General features: G+C 30.1%; 2 protein-coding genes across 2 annotated transcripts; one reads left to right on the top strand and one right to left on the bottom strand.

Annotated features, from left to right (window-relative positions):
• On the top strand, positions 1-333 carry LOC114188581 (hydrophobic seed protein-like). Its single transcript, XM_028077152.1, has one exon. The coding sequence runs from the start codon at positions 1-3 to the stop codon at positions 331-333; it is 333 nt and encodes a 110-aa protein (XP_027932953.1).
• A 10,290-nt stretch (positions 334-10,623) lies between these two features.
• Positions 10,624-10,971, bottom strand: LOC114188580 (36.4 kDa proline-rich protein-like). Its single transcript, XM_028077151.1, has one exon. It carries the CDS (start codon positions 10,969-10,971, stop codon positions 10,624-10,626), a length of 348 nt encoding a protein of 115 aa, XP_027932952.1.
• Positions 10,972-11,176: the final 205 nt, after the last annotated feature.

Genomic DNA, 11,176 nt, shown 5'->3' with positions numbered 1-11,176 from the left:
ATGGGTTCAAAGAGTGTTGCCTTTCTTCTCTCCCTCAACCTCCTTCTCTTCTCAGCGCTTAGCTGCGACAACCCTCCTAAGTGTGTCTCATCACCACCACCGGTTAAGTGCCCGGAATTGCATGTTTGCGCCAGCATTTTGCACGCCCCTTTTAAACCAGACCCCAAATGCTGCCCCCTCCTCGGTGGTCTCATTGACCTTGACGCCGTCGTCTGCCTCTGCGCCGTTCTCAAGCTCGACCTCGGAATTATCAAGGTCAACCTAGACCTTCTCATCAACATTCTATTAAACACCTGTGGACGCCAACCCACCACCTTCATTTGCCCACCATAACAACACATTCTCTTATTTTCCTAACATTTTCCTTTTTCCTTGTTTAAGTTAAGGATCGTGTCTGCTACATGTACATGCCTGTGGGCACTATAATATTATTACCAATAAATTAATGTTTGTATTACCTTGTGCTCTTCTTGTTCTTGTGGATGACTTTGTTCATCGTATGACAGTTCTTTGTTCATTCATGAACTGGTTCAAGGTTATATTAAACTGCTTATTAATATATCTAGTGATGACAAATTAAAATCAGTTTAGATTATCTATCCATTGAATGAAAAAGGAAAATCAGTTTGGATCTTTTGACCTAAACAAAAAGTTGTTCTTTCAATTTGGTTCTTTCGATTAATCGAGCATGAAAGTACATTAGGTGGATGAGAAGAACGCACAAATTTGTTTATGTTTTGAGAGGGCTATTTAGAAAATTAATATAAATATAATGTAAGATTGGGTTAAAAATATTATTTATATTAAAAATAAACATAACATTGAATCAAATCTGAAGAATGCAAAGCATTTGGTCCGAGTTCCACAACCTTTTTCGTAAAAAAACATGTTAAAAGAAACATTTCTAAATATTATTATATTATTATTAACTTTATATTAAAAAATAAATCAATATTCTAACTTGTCTTCCTTAATTATTATTGATTGAGCATAAACTAGTTTCTTACATGGTAGTTATTTTACTTTATTTTATTTTTCTTACAAAAGTAATTATTTTAATTTAGAACGATAATATTTAGACAACTCATTTAAATATACAATTAGAGGTTAATTACATTTAATTTATCAATCATACATTTATATTATTATAATATAGTTGTTAAAGAGTGGCTTTAGCCGTTAATATTTTTAACTTACAGAACCTTGGTAATGTTTACAATATTTATATTAAAAATAAACATAACATTGAATCAAATCTGAAGAATGCAAAGCATTTGGTCCGAGTCCCACAAAGTTTTTCGTAAAAAGAACATGTTAAATGAAACATTTCTAAATATTATTATATTATTATATTATTATTAACTTTATATTAAAAAATAAATCAATATTCTAACTTGTCTTCCTTAATTATTATTGCTTGAGCATAAACTAGTTTCTTACATGGTAGTTATTTTACTTTATTTTATTTTTCTTACAAAAGTAATTATTTTAATTTAGAACGATAATATTTAGACAACTCATTTAAATATACAATTAGAGGTTAATTACATTTAATTTATCAATCATACATTTATATTATTATAATATAGTTGTTAAAGAGTGGCTTTAGCTGTTAATATTTTTAACTTACAGAACCTTGGTAATGTTTACAATGTTTTTATTTTTCCCTAACATAACTGAATGTTATAAACTATAGAAGTCGTTAAAGTAAATTTGATTTTTCCTATATACATGAATAAAATATCGAATCTCTTTCATTTCATCTTTATAAAACTTTTGATTTAGTATACCTAATAATTTTATGTCAAAACTATAATGGTAATTTAAATATAATTAGTCTTTTCTGTTGATTTCTCTTAACAATAAAATCATGATCGATTTTCAAGTTTTAAAGTGGATAATCTTAAATGAGATTATTAACTCTAACAATTTTATCTTAATGAATTTGGGGTCAAAATATTAATTTCGTTTATAAGGACAAAAATGAAATTAAAAACACAAATCCCTTAAACTAATTAAAGAAAATGAGAAAAATGATTTTAAAGATAAATTTGTATCTCTCTTAGATCGGTGTTTCTCACGGTTGATTTAAGAGTTTTTGTTTTTCAAAATCTCTTTTTGATTTAAGTGTGAGTCTAAGTCTTATATTGATTAGAAATAGAAAAATATAGCCCTATACAAGGATGAAAATTCATAAACTCATTGTCTTAAGGTTTTTTGTTGAGAGCGATGTCAATTCCTTATGTGATTGGACTCAGGTCTTATTGGTGTTGTATCTTCTCGGAATTAATCAGCTCAAACGAGTGTAGTATGGTCCTCTTATCAAAAGTTTACCTAGCATGGATTCCAGGTAAACTTGTCCCATTAAAAAGAACGACGATACGGAAAAAGAGTACTCGTGACTTTCACTGGGAAAGGAGTGTATGCAAAAGACTTGTGAATTTAAGTCCATAGGTTTTAGGTTGAAAATGATTTCGATCTCTAACATTTTTTAGTATATACAAATTAATATATAAAGAATAATAATTTTGTGTTTTATCACCCAAAATATTTACTCAAGATTGACCACTATTTTATATTTATTTTCAAATATGATAGTTCACTATAATTACAAATTTAAAGATTAATAAAACTGATACATTGCAAAGCTAAAATAAGTTTTCTTATTTTTTTAAGTTCAATTTCTTCTAAGCTCGCATTTTTTTTATAGCATTGCGTTCTTTGATGTTAGGGCTGTAAGTTCATATTTTACTCCATTATTTTTTTCTGGAGAATAAATTAGCGTTGAAGTAGATCATAATGTTAAGTTCCTTTGAGCATTTTAAATAACATAAAAAGCGAAAATATTACTTTAATTTAGAAATTTAAAAAAATAATGTTAGCAAACTAATATTGGCAAGGATATATATATATATATATGGGCCAGAATAGACTGGTGTGAAGAATATCTAGAAAGTAATACATTTGGGGTGTACTTCACATTCACATGGAAGTTTGCATAATTGTTGACTAACTCATCAATTAAAAAAAATTAAAAAGTCCTTATTGATGTCTTTACGCATACATAATATTTTTGTTTTATATATATATATATATATATATATATATATATATATATATACCAACCAATTTAATATTTAAAAGTCGTTGATGGAATACACATTTTAAATTATTTTAATTGGTCCCAATTAATGTAACGAAATAATATTCATGGAAGAACGACAAATTATAAATATCAAAACAATTTCACTACTTTATTCAATTATAATTATAATTTATTTTTTTAATTATGAAAAATTTAAGAATATAACAATTAAAATCATTTAATTATTATAATTATAAAAGTTTTTTTAATTTATTATTAAATTTATTTAAAATTTGTAAAATTTATTTATTCTTATGTGCTGAAGTAAAATATTTAATAATATATAAAATGATTAATCATTACTTTATAAAATAATATAACAACTTAAATATATTTAATAATAAAATATTATTAGTTAAATTTACAAAATAAAACATCTAATTATATTCTTATAAAAATATATTTATTTTATATTTTTTAATCCCGTATATTCCACGGATTAGAATACTAGATTTTATATATATATATATATATATATATATATATATATATATATATATATATATATATATATATATATATATATATATATTTTGGTCACTAAAATTTTAAGTATTAAATAAATTAATTTATAAATTGATCATTAAACATTAACTACCAATATTTTAATTATCAAATAAATTAGTTTTTAAAATTAATTTATTATGAAAATTTTGTTTATGTTTTGAGCGGATCTATTAGAAAAATAATATATTTATAATATTATATTGTGTTAGAAAAAGTATTATATAAAGAGATAAGACGTTGTATTGTTATAATTATTTTAAATAAATATAACATTGAATCAAATCTGGAGTATGCAAAGCCTATGGTCCGAGTCCCACAACTTTTTCCATAAAAAGTCAAGTTAAAAGAAAATTTATAAATTATTAGTAATATTGATATTATCATTAATTTTATATAAAAAATAAATCAATATTCTTAAATTGTCTTCTTTAATTGATTGAGCATAAACTAATTTCTTACATGGTAGTTATTTTACTTTATTTTATTTTCTTACAAAAATAATTATTTTAATTTGGAACAATAATACTTAGACAACTCATCTAAATATACAGTTAGATGTTAACTTCATTTAATTTATCAATCATACATTTATATTATTATAATATAGTTGTTAAAGAGTTGTTTTAGCTTTAACTTACAGAACCTTGATAATGTTTAAAATGTTTTTATTTTTCCCTGACATAACTGAATGTATAAACTATAGAAGTCGTTAAAGTAAATTTAATTTTTCGTATATACATGACTAAAATATTGAATCTCTCTGATTTCATCTTCGTACAACTTTTGATTTAGTACTGTAAGGCCCATTTAAAATCTGTTAACTTTTCTGCCCTAAAGTTAGTGGGCCACCCTTGTAAGTGGGCCTAAGGCCGGCCCAACGTATAAGGTCCTAAGGTCTGCCCTAATTCCACTCTCACTTTCACTCTCACAGAAACGCAACAGCCGTCAACCCTTTCTCCTTCTCACAAAGAGCTCTGCTAGGGTTAGGTTTTTCGCCATCTTCAAACTAGCTCGAAGCTGTGCTCTACTCCATTTCTTCGTTCGCTCCTTGAGTTGTTGTGCTCGTGCGTTCGGTATCGAGGGCGTGTTGGGTCGTTCGCTAGCTTATTCCAGGTAAGGGAAGCTAGAACTCTTTTGTCTAGTGAAATGATAGTGGTTTGGTAGTGCTCTGTGATGTTTTTGTGCTTATAGGTGGTTGTGATTGTATGGCATGATTTGTGTGGTGTTTGAGCATGAACTGTGTTAATAGCAGCGAGGAACAGTGGCGAAGTCTGTTAAACTCGCCCAAGCGAGCCTGCCTCGCCTAGGCGAGATTAATAGGGATTTGTAAGTGTATTTCTCCACGAAGGGTCGCCCAGGCGACCTACTGCATTTTTGGGCGAGCGAGTGTCTCGCTTAGGCGAGGAGGATCTCGCCTAAGCGAGAACGCGCGCAGGGTTCTAATTCTGGAGGTCGAGCTCTCGCCTAGGCAAAGGGAGCTCGCCTGAGCGAGAGTCCTCCTCGCCTGGGCGAGACCCTTCTGCCTGAGCGAGATGCTGGGCGAGAAAGTTGTGGGTATTGATATTTTCTTGGGTTTCAAAAGTGGATAACCTGCTTGTATGAGTATTCTTTTAAGTTTATGAACTGGATGGCCTTTGTGAATGAGGTGATGTATGAGTTATGATTTGTGGGCTTTAACGTGATGTGAGCATGATGATTGTATGAGATGCTTCACGAAATTGAAATGACGAGTTGGTATGAGTTCAACATGAGATATGAAAGGGTTGGCATCAATGTGACATGGTAGTGGTATGAGACGGAGCTCCATATTCTGGGCTCGAGAATAACGAGTTGGTAAGATTTGGTGGGGAATACGAAAGACGTGAACAGTGAGAAATTGTATGAGATGTGTATGTAAAAGTATATTGTGTGTAAGCATGCCGAATCTGTTTGATTGATTTTAGAAAGCTTGGTCCGTGTCAGTGCGTAAGTCCTTGGGATCTCTAGGTGAGATTCCCAGGGTCGTGCTTCAGTGGTCGGAACGTAATCCCATGACCCCTGTTAGTGGGTGTTCATGGTGGTGCCCCATCTGTATAACTAGGTAAGGATTCAAGGTAAGGTTGCATCCTGACGCTCCGAGGAGCCAGTTAGTCTCACTTAGAGCGGACTGACTCTGGTGGTGGGAGTAGCAGGAGGCCTGAAACTCATTAAGGGCTAACCTTATGGTGGGAGAGATTTTGATTCATCGTAACACTGGTAACACATGGCTCAGGATCGAGCAGCTCAGGGTCGAGCAGAGGTATCCACCACAAGTGCAAGCATCCGCTGAATCCGACCGAGTTATATGTATCCGGATGAGTCGAGTCGTAGTGTATTGAATGAGGAGTCATAACATGTTTGGTTGCTATGTGGATGAGATGATGAAAATATATTTGATTGCATGTTGAATATGTTGTTGGCTCTAGCTTACCCGTTTTGTTGCATGGTTGTGATGTATGTGGCTGTTCTTTCTTGCGATGATCATCAACTTGGTTGATGGGAGCAGATGGGCGAGGCTCTCGTGGTCAACCAGGGAATGACGACTCCGCTACTTAGCCATCTGGGCTAGATCTTGAACGTCTTTCTTTCATGTTTCTTTAGGGCTATGGCCCCTGTATTCGTGGTTATTAGATTGTAAATTTTTAGTTAAACAGCTATCCTGCTTTTGTTGGCATCGTGGTGTGCCTAGTTTTGTAGGGGTGAGGTTGAGAACCCCAGGACTGCATTGTTATGTTGTTATCACGTGACGTTTCCTTTAATTTCGTTTAATAATTAAATGGGACGTTACAAGTACACCCGACAATCTTAGGTAGTTTAATAGTCAAACTAATGGCATTTTAAATACAATTATCCCACACTTATAAAAATAAAATCATGAAATTTTAAAAATAGATAATACTTTGAATATCACGTTTTTTTAAGTGAACAAAATAAATAAATAAACATATATATAAATATATTAATCACGAGTATTTGGAAATATTTGTAAATAAATTTGTTAATATGAATAAGTCAGGAAGAAAAAATGATGTGTACAATATGTACACAAGGTGTTTGGTGAAAATAATCACAAAAAAAATTGTTTATTTATTTATTAAAACTTTGTTTAACATATAGGATATAATGTCTCATCATACAAACGAAAAAATCAATTCTAATAAAATAAAATATTTGATAATAATAATAATAATAATAGAGAATAAAAAAAATATATGATAATATAAGTAAAAGTAGAAAATATATAATATTTTTATCACTCCCTCTCAAGGTGAACATGAAGATTGTAAAATCCCAACATGGAAGCAGCAACTCAAAAAACATAAGGATGTAATGACTCAGTAAACATATCAGCAAGTTAATTTGTATAAGGAACATGGAGAAGGTGGATAAGGTCATCAACCAGTTTTTATCGAATAATGCGACAATCAAGTTCTATATGCTTGGTTCTCTCATGAAAAGCGGGATTCTTGACAATGTGAATAGCGGAATTGTTGTCACAAAAGGCAGTGTAGGGAGTGGGAACAAAAAAATGCAAATCTTGAAGAATGTATTGAATCCATTGTAGTTCACATACCAGGGATGTCAAGGCGCGATACTCTACCTCAAAAGAAGATCGTGAAACGGTGCTTTATTTCTTATACTTCCAAACAACCAAAGAGGTGCATAAGAAAACACAATATTTAGAAATAAAGCGTTGAGTAGTGGCATATGTTGTCCAATCAAAATCAAAAAACGCCTAAATTTTAAGAGAGGTGTTGAATTTATACAAAAGGTCATAGTAAGGAGCATGTTTTAAGTACTGAATGATCCGTAAAGCATGTTGCACATGTGGTTCACACAGAAAATAAACAAATTTGACTGAGTTGTTGAACAACAAAACTAATATCAAGCTTGGTGTTAGTCAAGTAAAGTAATCCTTCAATCAAACGCCGAGAGGAAGAAGGATTTGGTAGAAGAGCTTCCTCGTCGACATGAAATTTGATAGAAGGATCAGATGGTGTTGACATCTCTACCTCTAAAATCAGGTCCAAATAATATTTCTTTGGTTCAAAACTAATCAGTCAAGAGAGCGAGTAACTTTAAGGCCCAAAAAATATTTGAGAGAGTCAAGATCTTTAATATGAAATCTAGAATGAAGATGACCTTTTACAGCATTAATTTCAACAATGTTATTACTAGTGAGAACCACATCATGGACATCAACCAGTCAAATAATAATAACAAAGGCATACTTCATAAAGAGAGAGTGGTCAGCTGAGTTTTGTGTGTAGCCAATAAGAAGTAGCTCTGAAGTTAATTTTTTATTCCAATTACGATTGACTTGTTTTAAACCATATAGAAACTTGTTAAGCTTACAAATAATTCAAAGAGAGATTGTATACTAATTTATTATAACCTTGTTGGTTCAATATATAGAGTACAATGTCTCATCATACAAAAAGAAAAATAAAACATAATAAAACAAAACATTTGATAATAATAATAATAATAATAATAAAGAATGAATCAAATATATGATATCTCTATTAATATAAATAAAATCAGAAGATATATAATATCTTTATCAAAATTTAATTGAAAGATAAATATTTTTTATGATAAACATACATTTCATTCCATCGTAAATTTACAATAAAAAGTTAATGACTTAAATTAAACTTCAATATGAAGTTACATGAAATTGTTTTTTCTTTTTCTCCCACATAATGCATAATCCTATTTTGTTGAATATACAGATGTATCAATAGATTTAGAAGAGGTGGTTCCGTATCCGTAACGATTTTCCTCAAATCAACCTAAATTTATGACATCTCACAGAATTAAGTTTAATCTTATTGGGTTGAAAATACAGTTAATGAGATTTGAAAAATTAGCTTATCTATCCATAATGACTTTCCTCCAATTCACCACAATTAATGAAATAAACAAATGACATGTCTGGACAATAGTGGCAAAAGAAATTACTATATGATTATCAAAATTTATTTAAAAATAAATAAATCATAAATTTTAGGCGTGTGAAAATGTTAAAGCACACTAAATATTTTTTACAACTAATATATTCTTTATTATGTGATAAAAAATGAGTCTTCAAATAATAGAATTATATAAATAATTTTCAAGTAAAAATATCCAGAAGAAAGTAATATTCCACTTTGCTCGCATTCATATAAACCCATAAATTGAATAGTAATTATAACCTTAAACTTTATAAATTATCATTACAATAGTTAGATGGAGTAGTTAGATGGAGTAATTTGATCTATAAATATAATAAAAATTATTTTAATATGTATATATAAGTTTTAATTAAACTTAATTACTAATTTGGTTTCAAACTAGAGAGAACAAAATTGAATATTTTAAAAAATTGGGAGACTAAATTGAATCAAAATTGTAAATAGAGACACTAAATTGAAAACAATCCATGTTAGTTTGACACGTGCCACAATTAAAAAATTAAAAAAATTAAAAATTCCACAAAATGAGACGTGGCATGTACGAAAACGGTGTTGACGTCAACCTAATAACAGGGACCAAATCGAACCTCTTTAAAGAATTAGAGGACCAAATTAAACCAAAAAATAATAAAGGAATCAAAATAATCACACTAACAAAGTAGTGGACCAAAATGATAATTAAGCCAAAATAAAATATCTTTTCAACGAAAAGAAATGATGAGAAATTCAATTACTAGGTGAAATTAAATTCATACTTATCATCAACAATTTTAATTGTTTTTTTTTGTAATAATTTTAAAATAACACTATTTGCAATATATTTATAACCTAAGTTTAGAATTGTACCAAATAAAAAATAATAATTGGGTTGATACCCGCAACAATGGTTGAAATTTGTTTGCTTAGCATACTCCCTTAAATCAACATTTCTACTAGAGTTAGATAATAATAATTTCTTTTTCAAAGTAGCTTGTTTTTTATAATTCCAAGACATAGTTATTTCATTTGCAATAAATTTGCCTAAAAACCTTAACCACAAAATAACAACATAATATAGGTGATAAAAATAAGAAGATTGCAATGAAAGATAATAACATTATAGCATATGAAACCCTTGTTTTTATCTTATTTCTAAACTAATGTAGGACATATTGAATGCACGATTTAGACATAAACATCAATTAGAGTATGAAAAATTTGTCTTTGATATACTGTTTTTCAACCATGTCCAAATTTTTAACTGTGTTATCTCAAAAATTTTCTCACCCATCTTTAAATATAATAGAATTTTAATAGTTCCATATACTTCTAATCATACCCACTCACATTACTTGCTTAACTTATTTCCATTTATAACACAATAAAAGGATGACAAGTTAATCATTTAAAAAAGTTTATATTAATCAAGCACGTTCACTAATAAAGAGATAAAAAGTTATATATAAATATTACAAAGCGATAATATTAAATTTGAATTTAAAAACTAAGATATAGTCTTAACAAGTTACGTGACATGCCTTATGATTATATATATTCATTCTTATGTACCGAGCTTCATAGCAATTTAGATATTTTTTTCGAGTAACAAATACTTTATACAACATCTTCTACTTAGTCATCGTCTTGAAATACATTTGTTTATATTTATTTTGAATTATTAATATAAATATGTTATGAAATTGTCTAAATTAACGAGCAAATTATTAAAATATTTAAGAGATGCATGGAGAGAAGAGTGGAATGAATGATGAGTTGTTGCAAGAAAGGAAGTGTGCAATATTGTATATAAGAAAAGATATGAGAAAGAAAGATGCGTGGAGGAAGAAAAGAGTCTCCATTACAATAAAAGAAGAAGAAAACAGCAACAACATAGGTGGGTGTGGTGAGTAGGTATTACTTATTTATGGGTGTGAAGGTTTATTGAGTTGGTAGTACATATATATATATATTATGCAATAAGTTTGAGGAAGCAGGGTGGTGCAGAATGAGTTGTTAATTGCAAATGAAGGTCTGATTGTGTTTACATACGTCCAAAATTAGCTTGATCTTAATGTCAAGATCAACGGGAATTCCTATGAGTTGGGTTCTGGCTATGTCGCAAACGCAGAGAGTGGCATTAGCCTGCAGAAGATCACCAACGAGGGTGCAGCACCCGTTTTCAGGGCTCCCTCTCTCACCCAAACGCAAAACGTCAACGCACAAACCCAGCTCTGGACACTCTCGTGGCGGTGATGGTGGTGATGGTGGTGTCTCTGGTGCAAGACTAAGGGTCTCCGACCTAACCATGGAAAACATAAAAAGGAGAAAGCTAACCCATGCAATCATACTCTTGGAACCCATTTTCCTTTTCCAAATACTCTCTTCCGATTAACCTTTAATCTCACTCACTTCTCTTGCTTCTGCTACAAATCTCTACTTTGCAACGCATTTATATAGCCCAACACTCACTTCATTTCTCAAATTATTAAATTAATTGACTTGAATCTTAGGCACACATATCTACCTCTAAATATTCCACTTGTTACCACCAAATTATGAAACAACA

The sequence above is a fragment of the Vigna unguiculata genome, chromosome 6 (genome assembly GCF_004118075.2).
Source record: "Vigna unguiculata cultivar IT97K-499-35 chromosome 6, ASM411807v1, whole genome shotgun sequence".
In the NCBI taxonomy this organism is placed as follows: Eukaryota; Viridiplantae; Streptophyta; class Magnoliopsida; order Fabales; family Fabaceae; genus Vigna; species Vigna unguiculata.
The sequence above is the reverse complement of the archived record's forward strand: the minus strand, read 5'-3'. Positions and strand labels throughout refer to the sequence as shown.

Excerpts from the sequence above, each read along its gene's own strand:
- LOC114188581 (XM_028077152.1), top strand. The coding sequence starts at position 1 with ATGGGTTCAAAGAGTGTTGCCTTTCTTCTCTCCCTCAACCTCCTTCTC.
- LOC114188580 (XM_028077151.1), bottom strand. The coding sequence starts at position 10,971 with ATGGGTTCCAAGAGTATGATTGCATGGGTTAGCTTTCTCCTTTTTATG.